General features: G+C 41.1%; 1 protein-coding gene across 2 annotated transcripts in view; it reads left to right on the top strand.

The window, feature by feature from the left end:
• The first annotated feature begins 2,806 nt into the window (after nucleotides 1-2,806).
• Nucleotides 2,807-17,104, top strand: part of SAMHD1 (SAM and HD domain containing deoxynucleoside triphosphate triphosphohydrolase 1) — a 62,862-nt gene continuing 48,564 nt past the window's right edge. The window contains exons 1-3 of one of the 2 annotated variants that reach the window (XM_067708070.1): nucleotides 2,807-3,094; nucleotides 7,542-7,608; nucleotides 12,258-12,330. In XM_067708070.1, coding sequence (XP_067564171.1) covers nucleotides 2,887-3,094; nucleotides 7,542-7,608; nucleotides 12,258-12,330 — 348 coding nt within the window. In that variant the 5' untranslated portion in view covers nucleotides 2,807-2,886. The remainder of the gene's footprint in view (nucleotides 3,095-7,541; nucleotides 7,609-12,257; nucleotides 12,331-17,104) is intronic. The other variant, XM_067708069.1, reaches the window with a different exon arrangement.

Here is a 17,104-nt window from a genome sequence, read left to right as displayed (position 1 = left end):
TGTTTATCCAAAACCAATTCTCTTCTTCCTGATACTAGACCTTACCCTCTAACCCAATGGGTAACATGTGACCTGTTTGGGTCAATCATTTTATAACACAGCAATTGGTCCAGGAATTAATGCAATCAGACTTGTTGAAGTCATTCACTTATGTTGGAACTGGAGGAGCAGAGGCTTTCTTTCATCTCTAGATGTGAAGCTGTAAAGATGGGACCTCAAAGCTGCTTGCAGCGGTAGCCCTCATGTTCCCACATGGTTTGCACCCTCCTTGACTTTATCGCTTAACTCTTCCCCTTTACTCATTTTGCCCATCCAAACGGGCCTCTCTGCTATTTCTCAACACCAGGCATGCTCCTGCATGCTCCTGCTCCATCTTGGCTAAGAGATGCGTGTGCACACATGGGAAAACCCTGAGATATACCAAATACAGGCACAGAACCAGGAAAGGCAAGATGATTGGCCAAAGGAAACCCGGAAGAAATGCCCCATAAGAGTGATTCAAACTACCACGGGGGTGCGACTCTCTCTCTGAGTCTGCCCATGTGTCCATCCACACGTACTCTTTTTCCTCCTACTAAACACTTTGTTTCACTACTTTCCATGTATGGTGGGAATTTATTTCTGCAAAGCCGAAGGGCCAGGTCCTTGTCCCTGGCCACTGGTCTAGTGGCTAGGATTCAGCATTCTCACTGCCGCTGCCCAACCTCAATCTCTGACCAGGAATCGAAACCCTGCTTCAAGCCGCTGCAGGCTGTGGCCATCCAAGATCAATAGTAGGTACTCAAATATGGTAGCTATTATCATTTTGCCAGGTGTCTTTTTTTTTTGTTTTCAAAGAATTCCTTGACAGATCTGGAGACAAGTTTCTACATCTACGAACAGAAAAAGACTTATGAAGGAAAAAAAAAAGAAAAAGACTTATGGGGCACACACCAGGAGGTGATCTTTGGATCTGTATGTGTGTGTATACACATTTTGTTTTACAAGTTTTCTTTCTTGAGCATTATTTTTATCAGACAAGAAAACCAACACTTTTTTAAAAAAGAATTTTGGCTTGCTTTGGGATTTTGACAGATGGAAAAAAGAATGTCTTGAGGAGGTCAGATTCAAAGAAAGAACCAGGGATTGGTGGTAGGTGGCACTGAGAACTAGTGGCACTTGTTTAAGAGGAAGTTGTGCAGAGATGTAAAACCACAAGGTTAACACTGCCAGACGTAAAATTGCCCAACTCAGCTGGGTGGGTGGAAGCAAGGAAGGGCAAGGAAGAACTGCTGGGGGTAGTCAAGGTCATTAAGCAATGGGCCTTAAATTAATTGAACTTAGAGTTTTTTCTAGTCCTAACTATGGTGAGACTGACATCAGAGGAGAGCTTGAATAGTCACTTCTCTCAGTACAACCAGAGCAGAGGGCCTGTGTCTAGTAGGCATTTGTTTCCACGTTGTGGAATGACTGGATGGAATAGGATCACCAGGACCAAGTGGAAGTGAAGTGGCAAACTAGGAACCACCCAAGTTTTGGAGTCAGCTTTGAATGTTGATCTGTCACTTAGCCATGTGACCTTGCTCAAGAAACCACCTTGTGCAAGATCTAGGGCCCCTACAAAGTAGGAGATTAGGGGAAACATAGTAAATATGGCATTAAATTATACTCTTTAACAAGCAAAAACAAAAAAAATCAAATTCTCAAAAGCAATTGCTTTGAACAAACCCAACTGATTAAACTTAAAACCCTGCTTATATCACCTTCTACTGCCCAAGAAACCTTGCTGTCAGGGCAGACTTTCCCACAAGTCTTATAAACACAAATTTTCAAATAGCCATTTCCAAGTTTAAATACGTCTTTCACATTTAAATGCTCTTTGTTGTCTCTTTGACCCCTCTCCCCTTGTTTTGGTTTCACAAGTCTTGAAAACTGTCTGTTTTTTCTCAAAATATTCTGTGGTTTAAAGGTTTGTTTTTCTGGGCCTGGCCCTTCTGTGCAGAGGAGGGCAAGGTCACCTCTCCATACTTTCCCCCACGGGTCTATGGGGTAAGGGAGCAATTGGAAAATTTGGATTAACTAATATAAAATAATTTTATATCAAAACTCCCGTTAGTGAGCAATTGTTGGCAAGTGAGTAGGAGCATGGGCTTTAGAGCCAGGCTGGATTGCTTGGGTTTGAATTCAGGCTTCATCACTCCCTAGCTGGGTGACCCTGGGCAAAACACTCAGTTCTCTGTACCTCAGTTCCTTACATCTTAAGGTTATTGGGATACTTAAATTAATTAATATTTGTAAGTCCTTAGAAGAGCGCCTGGCACACAGTAAAGCGCTAAGTGTTTGCTGAAAATATTTTGCTCAACCCTAGACCACAAACTAGTTCACGCTGCTTGATGATAATCTGCCTCACTCACCCTGTATCTCCTGGATGGGTCTACGGCTGTGTTGATGGGAAGGTGTACTGGCTTTAGTAGTGGTAGTAGTAGTAGTCCTTTTACCAACACGGCCAAGGGTAAGCCTGGGGTACTCATGTGAAGTTCAGTTCACCAGAAGAGCCCCTGCTCCAGACTGTAGTGGGATGTCCTGGGCACACTCTTCCCCGACCCCCGCGCTTATCAGCACCACTCTTAGTTCTGCTTCTACTCACTCGCTTTAGCGTAAACCCCGGGGTGGGGTTAAGGGTCATTGGGCGGTCACTGCGCCTGCGCCGGGACTGGGGGTTGGGGGCCTGAAGCGGGTGGCCTGCCTGGCCCCAAGGTCTGAGCTGTCAGTGCGCCTGCGCGGCCGGCCAGTAGGCTGGCAGTACTAAGCTGCCTCGCCGCCGCCGCCACTGAGCTGCGAGTGCGCCTGCGCGCGGGTCGGGCGCCGGGGTTCTTGACTGTGCCGCGCGGGGCGCTGGGTGTAGCCATGCAGAGTGCCGACTCGCAGAAGCCCCCCAAGCGGCCCCGGCGCGATGGCAGCCCGAGAACCCCGCCAAACACCCCTCCCGCAGACACAGAGAGGTCCCCGAGCCCCGACCTTCACCCCGACCACCGGACCTGGGGCCCGGAGCAGGTGTGCTCCTTCCTAAGGGACTGTGGCTTCAGCGATTCTGGACTGCTGGAACGCTGCCGAGGTAGCAGGGCTGTAGGGGTGAGGGGCCGGGGGCCGGCGACCCGAGGTCGCGACAGCCGGGCCTGAGAGAGGGCTCCCTGAGGCCGTGAGCGTGGGGGCCTCAGAGAGGAGCCAGAGCGGCCGAGGGAGACCGGACGCGGGAGGCACCCGAAGGGGTGGACCTGAGGCGGGGGCGCCCAGGAGGGATGACCTGAGGCGGAGAACGGAAACCTGAGGCTGCGAGCCCTCGGAGAAGGTTGCCTGAGGCGGGGGAGAGAACCTTGACGCGGGAGGCACCCGCAGGGGTGGACCTGAGGGGCGGCGCCCAGGAGGGATACCCTGAGATGGAGGGAGGAGAAATGGGGCGTCTGGCGTTGCGGACCCGTAGGAAGGGAGCGGACTTAGGGGGTTGTGAACCTGGGGCGGGGAGGGGGCAGCTGGTCTAACTCTGGTGGGCTTCTTCAGGAACTTGGCACCCCAGCGCCGGACAGGCGGGACTCAGGTTCCTTTTTTAGTTAGAAGACCCTTGGTGGGAGGGTTGCTGTCATTCAAGCGCACCAGGCTCGGGAAACCCCCCTCTGCTGATGCAGCTCCCTGAACACTTGCCACGTGAGAGTATATTTGGGTGCTTTAAAGTTTGTTTCCTCCACTCCCCTCCCAACTCGGGGTTTGTCTAACCGGGAAAGAACTTTTCTGTTAATCTCTGAATCCGCATCGCCTTACCGTAGCGTCCGGGTAGGACTCAATACATGCGTGATGACTGTACTTGCAGAGCTTAGTAAAGATCATGTTTTGTTCTCCAAAAGTTTCCCTCGCTAAATCTGAACCCTGGGGTGGTTCGGTTGACCACTGAACTCCCAGGTGCCCACAACTTGGCCTGTAGGTTGTGAGTTTTAAGCGACTTTACTGGCTTAAGTTCAAGCATCCATCCACTTGAAATCTACTCAACTTCCCGTAAGGGGGATGAAGTTTGACCTCTGCTTTACCCTCTGAAGTGTTCAATAGAAAAGTGGTGTGATTTGCAAATGCAGTAAACTTTTGCAGTTGGGGGGGTGGAACCCTGTTTGCTTAGGCTGGGTGGGAGGAACTAAAGAAGTGTTCAAGACGTAAAGATAGCTTGATGGGTGAAGGAAATTGCACTTCTCTTTTTCCCTAGCACCACCGCCCCGCCTCACACCCCACACACCCCCACACACACACCCCGCCTTGGTTTTCCTCCCCTTCTGGGGTGGAATTTTTCTTTTGAGTAGCAGTAGGTGGGGATGAAGTAGTTTTATGTCTTCAAAATGTGATTGGCTATATTGTTGGCTGCCTATTTCAGTGGTGTCCTGTAGATTAATTCATCAGTCTTCAGAATGATCTGTTCTCTTGAACCACAGTCTAATACTAGAAGACATTACATGCTTTAAATTGGTAAAAACTGACCAAGTGTTCACAGTTGCTAATTTCTTACTGCTCCCTGATCAATTTCTCCTAAGAACTGGCTGACCACAGCCAATGTCCTGTCAGACTGGGGTCACTTCCTCTCCAAAGATTCTGCTTATCTCTGCTTGCTCCTACTTTATCCTATTAAAAAACAAACAAACCAACCAAAAAAAACCTTTTGATTTTGAGCCACTTGCAGATTTCTGAGGTCAGAACGTTCTCCCTATTGCAATAATTTTCTCCCTAATTAGAGTCTGTCCCTATCTAAGTCCAGATTTTTTAAATTGAAGTATAGTTAATTTACAATGTTGTATTAGTTTCTGGTATACAGAAAAGTGATGTGTGTGTGTGTGTGTGTGTGTGTGTGTGTGTGTGTGTGTGTAGTCTTTTTCAGATTCTTTTCTGTTATAGATTATTACAAGGTGTTGAATGTAGTTCCCTGTGCTATACAGTACGACCTTGTTTTTTATCTGTTTTATACACAGCAGCTTGCAAGTCCAAATTTGTTTTTATTTGACAAAACTAAGCACAGGTGCTGGGTCCCTTTCCTCATTTTGGAATACAGTTTCACAGGAATTTAGAGACTGTAATGTGTATTTTTTAGTAGATGATGTGTTTGAGATTCAAAGGCCACACAACTAGAAAAAAGCAGAGCTGGATTTTTTTTTTTTTTTTTTTTTTCAGAGCTGGATTTTAAAGTTAGGTCTTTGGACTCCAGAATTCATGCCACTTATACCTTAACAAGTGTTCTCATCAAAATACATTGGATTTCCCTCAACAATAAGGGAATAAACAAACCAGTGAGAAAAGAAAAAAAATGGAGAACATAACCAAAGTTATAAAGTCAACTAAGAACAAGGAAAAAAACACCCCAGTAGGAAAATGAGCAAAACACAAGAACAATTGACAAGCAGCCAATAAAAACAGAAAAAAAACATTCAGTCTTAACAGTAATTTTAAAAACACTGATTTTAAAATTTAAATGGAAAAATATTTAAAGATTGGTAATCCAATAAAGTTGATGGAAGTATCAATTTGCTTAACCCTGGACAGTTTGGGAATACCTTTTTACTTATAGAAAATTTTACTTGTAGGAGTTTACAGAAACATTTGTACACTGTCCAAAGAAATATATTCAAGATTATTCTTCTAACCACTAGTTATAAATAGCAAAAAAGTAGAAATGGTCTAAATATCCATTGATAATAATAGTAAGTAATATTGATGATTAACAATTTATGGAGCATTTACTTTGCGTGAAGTACTATTCTCTGCACTTCATGTTTCATCTTATAAAATCTTTACAATAACTATGTGACATAGGTTCAGTTATACTCATTTTAGTGGTGAGGAGCATAAGGTTCAGAAGAAATTGGTTAAATGTGTTATGGTACATCTGTATTGTGGAATAAAAGACAACCATTAAAAATGATGAAACTACATCATTAATAATTGTTAATAATTGACAAGAAAGATCTTTATGACCTATTAGTTGGGAAAAATAGATTATAAACAACATAATTTCATTTGTGTAAAATTATATAATTGCATAAGTAAATGTCTTGAATTTTGTTATCTAAAATATTAATGATTATTAGGAGAATATGAGTAAGTTGATATTTTATACTTTATATTGTTTGGATTTTTTATATTGAATATTTTTTATGCTTGAAAAACACCCCCCAAAATGCCATTTTCATTTAAATGTTTTTTTCTTTCTGGAAAATTACATCCTCATTTTCTCTTGTTACCTTTAGAAAGACTTTTGTTTGTTTGAAAATAGTCCAGTGTTCTGGAATCTGAGGTCAGGAAGATCTGGAATTAACTATATAGAAAGATAAAGAAAAATAAACCATGTGAGACTTCCCTGGTGGCACAGTGGTTAAGAATCCGCCTGCCAATGCAGGGGATGCGGATTTGAGCCCTGGTCTGGGAGGACCCCACATCCCTGGAGCAACTAAGCCCGTGAACCACAGCTACTGAGCCTGCGCTCTAGAGCCTGTGAGCCACAACTACTGAGCCCATGTGCCTACAGCCCGTGCCCTGCAACAAGGGAAGACACTGCAATGAGAAGCCCGCACACCACTACGAAGAGTAGCCCCCGCTCGATACAACTAGAGAAAGCCCATGTGCAGCAAAGAAGACCCAATGCAGCCAAAATAAATAAATAAATAAATAAATATTTTTAATGTATATAAGCCTTACTAAACAGATTGTGTGCTTTCTTTGGAGGTTTTAGAACTAAGTCAACTTGTGGAGCATCCCTCAGGCTATGGTTTTGACCTGACTATTCTAACAATAGACTGACATTTCTTTCCCCGCCCCACCCCAAACCTCACCTGTTTCAGGAAGAAGCTGCCAGTTTTGCAGCTGGACTTCCCTACAAATAATTTACTCAAATAATTTAAAAAATTTTACCTGGTTTATCAAAAAAATCCTCTTGGTATAGTTATCAAATTAAAATTAAGACTTTCCGGGCTTCCCTGGGGCGCAGTAGTTAAGAATCCTCCTGCCAATGCAGGGGACACAGCTTTGAGCCCTGGTCCGGGAAGATACCACATGCCGCGGAGCAACTAAGTCCATATGCCACAACTACTGAGCCTGTGCTCTAGAGCCTGCAAGCCACAACTACTGAGCCCGCGTGCCACAACTACTGAAGCCCGCACGCCACAACTACTGAAGCCCACGCACCTAGAGCCCGTGCTCTGCAACAAGAGAAGCCACCCCAGTGAGAAGCCCTTGCACCACAACGAAGAGTAGCCAGCACTCACCGCAACTAGAGGAAGCCCGTGCGCAGCAACGAAGACCCAATGCAGCCAAAAATAAATAAATTTATTTAAAAAAAGAAATTAAAAATAAATAAAATTAAGACTTTCCAAGTAGCAATCAAAAATGTGGTACTTGGCACAGTTTGTTGCCAGTACTGGGTGCTCAAAAAAATGTTGATCTGAGTAAATTCTGGTGGATCCAAATTGAAAGAAATCAAAAGCATGTGCTGTGAATATTGAAATCATTCATTTTTTTCCCTCCCTTTTCTTCCATAGAGAAGAAAATCACAGGTTCAATACTGCCCTTTCTTGATGAGTCTCTTCTTGAAGACCTTGGAATAAGGTAAGAATGATAAAATTCACATTGTAGCCAAGCATACTTAAGACCTTTTTATTCACACTGAAGAGACAAAGCCCAAGATTGCTGATATTAAGTGTCCTCATTTTAAATCTGCACAGGTTTTAAAACAGAATACCACACCTGCTGTCTAAGAGTTGTTTTTATTTGTTTTTGCTGTGCAAATCCTATGTTAAATATTACTAATGATTCCTGTTTTTAAAAATTTTGCTAATAAGCCTTCATGAAGTTTGTAGTGACCAACTTTTTACTCTCAAGTTCAGAATAATTGAATTATACACTCCAGAAAATGTAGAAGAATTGATAGGAAAAAAATGTTGGCAAGAAAAATCAAGGCTACAACCCTATCTTGAGTATATTTCTAGGTCTTTCTAGAGCTACTTAAGGCTGGAATGCTTCCCTGGTATTAGATTTAAAGACACTATCCAAAGTAGTTTGGCACTTTTCAGATGTATGATTTGGGACAATTTATTTAACCCTTCAGTTTCTGCACCTGTGAAATGGATAATAATAATGAGACATTGTATGTAGAGTGATTAGCACATGTTAAGCCCTTCATAAATTATATATGTAGGTTGAGATCCCTATATGTGACTGGAGATTCTAGGGTCTAGATTTGTGTAAGTCCACTTTAAATATCTCAGTTGAAGATCCAATCAATATTTAAACCTTCCTTAAAGTAGAGACTTTGTTTCTATTAGGGAATTGGCAACAGTGGTAAAATGTGGTCTTTTCTTCTGGAATTCCACTTAGCTAAGTGTTGTTTGTGGAAACAGTAACCAAAGAATCAGAACAAAAGATCATACTGAATTACTTCATGCACTGTTGTTTAGTAATTGATAATGCAAGTAGATTGAGGGAAAGATTACTTTAGAACATTTTACTGACTTTTAATAAGCCTCCTTTGGGTCAGAATCCTTGGGAACCTAATCTTGCCTCTTTCATAATTATGTATCAGCCCCTTCTGTCCCCCCAAAGTCCCGCTTACTACCTATTTCTTATGTATAATAGTAGCTTATTGTTTGAACTGAATGGAATTTTTTCTAATAGAGTTTTGCTTTTAAAGGGAACCATATACTTTGTGGACCCAAATGCTGTTGATTTATTCAACAAATATTTATGGAGGGCTCATTATGCGTTAGGCATTCTTCCAGGAACTTGGGACACATGAGTTAACAAAATAGTAAAAATTCCAAAAGGAACACTATATGTCATGTCTTTTTGTGCCCACCTCTTAACTCTGAGGTGGATTCTGCAGTAGCCCTTAGAGCTGTGTTTTCCTATGCAGCAGCCACTACCTATGTGTTAAAATTAATTAAAATTAAATGAAGTGAAAATTTTAATTTCTCAGTTATACTATCCATAATTCAGGTGCTCAGTAGCCACTTATGGCTGGTGGCTACCATGCTGAACAGGGCAGATATAGAATATTTCCATCATGACAAAGTTCTCCTGGACAGAGCTGCCTTTGAGGATTTCAGTGGGATCCGTTGAAGTTGTTCACAGTCGTCCAGTGCAACCAACTTATTAATGTACCCTTGCATTATTTTCCCCTCGTTTCCTGTTTCACCTTTTCTAGCCCTCTGCTCCATATCCCAGGATTCACATCCAAAATAAATTAACTGTATGCATGCTCTTGTCCTACACTCTGCTTTCTAGGGGGAATCCAGTTTAGACAAGTACTCCTGTATTTCCTCAGTTTTATGATTAACTGATGATGGTAAAAGATTTTTCTAAAAAAATAAGAAATATTGTCACATTAAATGTACACATCAGTTGTAAGAAACAGTAGATTTCAGAAATGAAGAAATATGGAAATAAAATCTTACTGTAGTCCAACTATTCTGGCCCAAATCTTTGTTTAAAGTATTTATTTTGCCATAGCCTTTGCCAAAACAAAAACACCTCCAGGTTTTGGGTGGCTTTTTAAATATACTTTAATCAGTGATTTTTTAAAAAAAATTAAATATTTTTATTGAGGTATAATTGACATATTAGTTTCAGGTGTACAATGTAATGATTCAATGTTCGTATATATTGCGAAGTGATTACCACAATAAGTCTAGTACCCTCTGTCACCATACAAAATTACAAAGACATTTTTTTTCTTGTGATGAGGACTTTTAAGATTTACTCTCTTCGGAATTCCCTGGCAGTCCAGTGGTTAGGAGTCTGTGCTTTCACTGCCAAGGGTGAGGGTTCGATCCCTGATCAGGAAACTAAGATCCTGCAAGCTGTGCAAAAAAACAAAACAAAACAAAAGACAACAAAAAACAGATTTACTCTCTTGGGTCAACAAAAAATTAATCAATATTCGATCTAAATGAGAAATAGAGAGTTTTATTCAAGCCAACCTGAGGATTATAACCCAAGAGACAGTCTTTTAGAAAACTCTGAGGACTCTTCTGCCTGTTAGAAGTCAAAGGAACAGTCATATACATTTTCGAGAAAACAGATTGCACATCAAAGTGACACACTGACATTTTATGTAAAGTTCACCAAAGATACATAGTCCAGATCTGCACATAGGCACAGTATGTCACCAAGATCCCTTACAGGATTAGGAAAGGAAAAATTAATCTTCTAAGGAGTTACATTGTTGGCATCAGAAGAAGGAAAAAAGCATTGTTTTTTACAGTTGAGCAGGCATTCCCAACTTTGAGGAGGTCTGGTTAATGTATAATGCACATTGCACGTTAGGGAGGGCCCAGTACAAGCAGGGAACATGTTATGCTTAAATTTTCTTGCCCTGCTTAAAACATAAATTGTATACCATCACTTGGCAATTTTAAACATGCACTACAACATTATTGACTATAGTCATCATGGAGTACATTACATTCCCATGACTTATTTATTTTATAACTGGAAGTTTGTACCTCTTGAAGCCCCTTCACCCATTTTGCCCACCCCCCCATGTGATTTCTTTATGAATACAGTAGTTTCTTTTTGAGTTCTAATTAAGTGATGAATACTGAGTATCAGTTGAGGAAAAGACTGGGCTGTGAGGTTGGTTTAGGTTTGGTATTATTTTATGCTGTGATTCTTGGTTATGCTCCACTGTGCAACTATACTTAACCTGTGTCAGTTACAGCTCTGCCTTAAAGTACTTCTTGGAGCCTGGCCTTTCCCTATGCTTGTTATTTCAAACTGATGAGGGTAGGGGAATAGTAAAACACAAGCTATGCTGCTTTAATGATTTATCAGCTGTAATGATGCTTCTGTACATTCCAAAAAAATCATTCTTAGATTCTGTAGTTACTGTGGGTCTTGGGGGACAACATAGAGGTCAATTGTAGTACTTCTGGCTCCAAGTCTATCTAGGACTTTTAGCAAAAGATTTACATTTCAGTCTAATTAGCTAAAGGATTGATAAAGGCTAACCCCTTGCCTCCTGCTTCAGCCAGGTACCAGGCTAACATGCCTAGACCAATTAGTAAGTGTAAATGGAGCAAGAAAGTGAATTATAGGATTTTGAGTTGTTTAATTCCTATTAAATTCTTTCTCAAGACTGGAGCATTATGAGTAATTACTAATAGAGGACAATAGGTATAAATGAAGCTAAAACCATATATACTTGATTCATGCATAATTCATACCTGATGCTCATAAGTCAAACTTGGAACTTTGCAACTCATCACTATAAAGAGTTTTAAAAATCTATTCATGGACTGATCACGTGACTGACAGCCACCCCTGCCAAGAAGTCTTACATTGTCCTGCGTTTCCTTTCATTGTATTCTAGACATTTGCATTTGATGTGACTGTTTCTTAGTTGATGTAAGCAATGATTATTTCACTTTGAAAGTTATTTTGATATGACAAAGGCTCAGTTTGTCAAACAAATGTAGTCTTCCTATATGTAACATCTTTGCCCAGTTTAGTTAGATAACTTTGTTCACATACTCACCGCTTGGTTATACTAATAAACTCCTAGATTCTTGTCCTTAAAACACTGCTGATGGGATAAATATTGAATTTAACATCAATAATAATTTCTATAACATCTGTAATCATAGTTAAAATTCTCCTATAGTTCTTGAGGGCAGGAACTGAGTCTTTTGTATCCTCAGTGCCGGACACACTGTTTAATCCCTCTCCAGCCCTGTGAGGGAGATAGTATTATCTCTGTGCTATAGATGAGAACGTCAGTGTACCAAAAAAGGTTAAGTAACTTTTCCAAGATCATATAGATTCCACGTGCAGATGTGAGTCAGTTCTGCCTGATTCCAAAAACCTTTTTCATTATCACTGTGCTCTACTTCAAAGGGACTTACCTATCTTGAGATTTCGCTTACGTGAGCCATGCAAATTTAGGATCATGAGGGTAGATGTTGGCCTCAATTAGGTTAAAATAAGTTTGAAGTGTAAATTGAGCATTCAGTGATATAGGTATGAGAGGTGTTGAAGTCTGAATTTACCAAGAGAGAAGAGGATTGAGGGCAGAAGAGTTTCATGTCTTAGAAGCAAAGGAAGGGAGAGGGTTTCTAATAGGAGTATGTTTGAATTATTAACTGTTCCTTTTAATCTGACTTCTATTCTAACAACCTACAGTTGATTATATACTATTATATACTCCAGGGATTATTATTTAGCAAATAATGATAGATTTGCTTATCCTGTTATAATTTTAGTTCCTATGGGAAGAGAATAAAGCTGCTTAATAATATCCAACAACTGGATCAAACTCATGTTTATACAATGAAGGTAAGAGGAATCTGAGTTTATTATTTTTTTAATATAAAGTGATATAACTCAATTATGTAGAATTCATTTTGAAAAGAATGGAAAGAAATCTCTTTTCAGTAACGGGATTGTGAGTAATGGGTTTTTACTTTCCTAAACTTTCTGCATTTTCTAAAATAACCACGAGAAAAACTAAAATATTTTAAGCACACAGAAAAGCATAGATAGACTACTGCCCAGCTTCTCAAATCTTAACATTTTGCCTAATTTGCTTCAGATCTATTATTTTTAGAACAAAATATTAGAAACAGTAGAAGGCCTCGTTTGTACCCCTCTTGAATTCTGTTTCCATCCTTTTTTCCCCAAGTGTTTAATCATTTTCTTGAATGTTTTTTTAGATTTTTACTACATGTGTATATATAGCCATAAACAGTGTATAGTATTGTTTTACATATTTTTTAAACATTTATAAATGGAATTTCATTTTATTAGAAGTAACCTTCTAAGCTTTCATATAATGTTATATTTTTGAGAACTATCCATATCGACACATATAGCCCTAGTTACCCCTTAGTCATAGAATAACTTTTAAATTAAAATTACTTATCAGTTTTGGTGAACTTTTTTGTCAAACAGTAGACCAAAGAACAGATATATGCCTAAAATTTGATCTATCAATAACTGTTTATTTCTTATCCCCCATCCCCTTCCAGACATTTCAAAAGCCCTGTTTTTCACACTCAGTGTCCCAAGAATCATTTTAACAAGCAGTCAACTGCCTAGCTCCCATCTCAGAAATTCTGATTCTGGGAACTTACAGTAGAGACCCAGGAATGTGCATTTTTCACAAGCTCTTCAGGATGGTTCTAATACCGTAATTAAAGAAATGTTTCTTGATTGGTTGGTGACAGGAAATGTACCACACTGTTTATGCTTTTGACATCTATAGGGTAAGAAAACTTAGTTTCAGACCTGGAAGAGGGCATGGGGTCTCATTCTCCTTTTACACAGTCATCTTTTGCACTTTTCATCAGAGGTGTTTTATGTATTGAGTTATCTCAGATCCTATGAGCACATGAATTTCAATTTTACTGTTACAAGTTAGTCTGCTTATTTTTCATTGAAAATCGTGTTTGAAGATATTTAATAAGTGTGTTTGGTTCAATTCTACAAGAATCTTCTTTTACAGACAAAGTAGTTGTTCTTAGAGCAAATCTGTTATTTGAGGAATGATCAAATCGTAGCCCTTTTTGAAAATGTTACCTAATATTAAAATACTTCATTTTTATGAAGAAGTAAATAGAAGAATCACTTACCAAAGATGATATCTAAATATTTTGTCCTGCAATTGGGCGACAGTTGCTGTCCTGCATTCTTTTTTGTCCTTTCTCAATAGCAGCAGCATGGGTGTTCTCATCAGGCAGGGCAGAGATAAGATGAGTTTTCTTCATTAGTTGAGATCATCTCAGATAATCTCTGAGGTCACATTTTCACAGTTTGCAACAAAAAATCTTTTTGAAGTAATTTTCAAGGCAGTCAGTAGTTTCATTTGCCCGCTTTTATTTATTTTTTCTATTTTTCATTAAAAACAAAATTGTTTAACCTCATATGTAAACTATAGTCATTGAAAATAGATCTTAAAGCTACTAAGTACTTGAGTCGGTGAGTCACTGTCTAGTAATGAAATTGATACCTTTTTTGACCTTAGCTTCATCAGCAGTACAGTTGAACAAAGAATTAATTCCTACCCTAATTTGGCATCTACCTTTTTTTTTTAACATCTTTATTGGAGTATAATTGCTTTACAATGGGGTGTTAGTTACCTTTTTTAACCCTTTTTTTTTTAAAATAAAAACAGCTTTAGTGAGATATAATTCACATACCTTGCAATTCATTCATTTTATTTTATTTTATTTTATTTTTTATTGAAGTGTACTTGATTTACAATGTCGTGCCAATCTCTGCTGTACAGCAAAGTGACTCAGTTACACACAGATATTTTCTTTTATTCACTCATTTTAAATATACAAGTCAGTGTTTTTTAGAAAGTTCACAAGGTTGTTCAGTCATCACCACAATCTAATTTAAATTGTAACAGTTCTTTATATATTCAGGATACAATTCTCTTATTAAATATATAATATGCAAATATTTTCTCCCATCCTCTGGATTATCTTTTTACTGTCTTTTTATTTATTTATTTAGACCACATCATGAGGCTTGCGGGCTCTTAGTTCCCTGACCAGGGATTGAACCTGGGCTCCCAACAGTGGAAGCGTAGAGTCCTAACCCCTGGACCACCAGGGAATTCCCTATATTTTTAGTTTAGTTTAGTTTTGTTTTTTTAATCAGTATTGCTTCTTTGTAAATGTGTTTATTTATTTATTTTTGGCTGCATTGGGTCTTCGTTGCTGTGCGCAGGCTTTCTCTAGTTTTGGTGAGCAGGGGCCTCTCCTCATTGTAGTGCATGGGCTTTTCATTGCAGAGCACAGGCTTTAGAGCACAGGCTCAGTAGTTGTGGCGCACGAGCTTAGTTGCTCCACAGAATGTGGGATCCTCCCAGACCAGGGATCAAACCCGTGTCCCCTGCATTGGCAGGCGGATTCTCAACCACCATCCCACCAGGGAAGTCCCCTCTTTTTAGTTTCTTGATGGTGTTCTTTGGAGCACAAAAGTTTTAAATTTTGATATAGTCCAGTGTATCTATTTTTGCTTTTGTCTCTTATGCATTTGGTGTCATATCTAAGAAACCATTGCCTAACCGAAGACTATAACCTCTTATTCTTGGCTTAGTTTTCTTCATGCTAAATTTAGTTCAATTGGCCTCTGAAACCAGGAATTGCATAATAGTGAGGATGAAGTGCAGTGTTTGACATAGTAGGCACTAATTTGTCAAATGTATTGGTGATTTTTTTTTTTTTTTTTGGCCATGCTGTGTGGCTTTGGGGATCCTAGTTCCCTGATCAGGGATCTAACCTGTGCCCTCCCCACAGTGGAAGCGCAGCGTCCTAACCACTGGACGACCAGGAAAGTCCCTGGTCTTTTTAAAACAGAATTTTAAAACAGTGAAATGTCTACCTAATATGTGTGAAATTATAGAATCACCACCTCTGAATCTTTTTCTGAGGGTTCCTGTTCCCCTTTCTTCAGGGTAGAACTGACCACTCCTTCTTTTGTTTCTTTTTCCCCATTCTCTTTCCCCACTACTCTACAAATAGATTCTATTATTTTTCCTGGGGGCAGGAATGGTAATTATTCATCCCTCATCCTCAGTGCTTGGCATATACAGAAGGCAATAGAATTGTTTCATCCTGCTTGGCTAGTAACACAACAGAATATCATATACCTTTAAAAGTGATAAGTAAGTAGACCATGTGACTATAGAAGGAGTAGATTATATTAAATAACACTGGGAGACACCAGCTCTGAGACACCCTGGGCACCTTAGCCAGGCACCCAAGGATCTGGCCCCGCTCACCAGTGGGCTGACACAAGCTTCAGGACAACCCTGACCCTACAGCCAGCTGTGTCAGGAACCAGCCCCACACCCCCAGCTCTGGGACCCCTGGGTCCTGCAGCCAGGGACCCCAGAATCCAGCTGTGCCCCCGCCATTGGGCCAGCACTAGCCCCAGGACCCAGTTTTACCCACCAGTAGGGGGGCACCAGTCCCAGGAGCTCCTAGACCCTGATCCTGCCCACCAGAGGGCAGACACGGGCCCCAGGACCACTGCAGCCCCACAGCCTGCCCTGTCAGGACCCAGCCAACACATCAGCAGTCCAGGGGCCCTACCTCTGAACCCTGCCCACCAGTAGGCCAGCTCCAGCTCTGGGGCACCTTGGGTGCCTCCGTCAGCAGCCCTGGGATCCAGGCCCACCCATCAGCAGACTGTCAGCTTCGGGACCCCCAGGGCCCTGCATCCAGAGACCTCGGGACCAGCTCCACCCACCAGTGAGCTGGCAGTAGCCTAGGACCCACCCTGGGCCCTGCGCCTGCCCACCAGCAGGCTGACAACAGCCCTGTGACGCCCCAGCCCCTGGACCCACCCATCAGCAAGCCAACACCAGCTCTGAGGTACTTTGGACTCCTCAGCCAGCCACCCTGGAATTCATCCCCACTCACCAGCAGGCTAGCACCAGCTTCGGGACACCCTGGAACTCACAACCAGCAGTGTTAAGAACTGGCCCCACCCACCAGCAGGCCAACACCAGATTCAGGAACCTCAGCCTCACAACCACTCATCTCAGAACCTGGCTCTGCCCACCAGTGAGCTAGCAGTAGCCCCAGGATCCCCTGGGGTTCTGCAGCCAGCCACCTTGTGACCCAGCCCTGCCAACCAGTGGCTAGCAGCCTCCACACAAGGTAGGGCCTGGCAACCAAGCAAATTGGGGTGCCAGCCATGCCTATCAGACCACCCACAGTAGTCAGCCCACCACAACAGAAGGACCCATGCAGCTCACACTGGGGGCATCCCTAGAACATATAACCCTAGTGACCAGAGGGGAGTGCGCTGCTGGGACACATAGGACGTCTCCCACAAAAGGCCACTTCTCCAAGGTCAGGAAACATAACCAACATATCAGATACGTAGAAATAAAAACAGCAATTTAGGCAAAATGAGACAGTAGAGGAATATGTTCCAAACTAAACAAGACAATAGAGGAATATGTTCCAAACTAAATAAAATATGTTTATTTTATTTGAACAAAATAAAACCTCAAAAGAACTAAGTGAAGTGGAGATAGACAATCTAGCTGATAAAGAGTTGAAGGTAATGATAGTAAATAAGATCAAAG

Source organism: Pseudorca crassidens, chromosome 15 (assembly GCF_039906515.1).
Source record: "Pseudorca crassidens isolate mPseCra1 chromosome 15, mPseCra1.hap1, whole genome shotgun sequence".
Lineage (NCBI taxonomy): Eukaryota > Metazoa > Chordata > Mammalia > Artiodactyla > Delphinidae > Pseudorca > Pseudorca crassidens.
The sequence above is the reverse complement of the archived record's forward strand: the minus strand, read 5'-3'. Positions and strand labels throughout refer to the sequence as shown.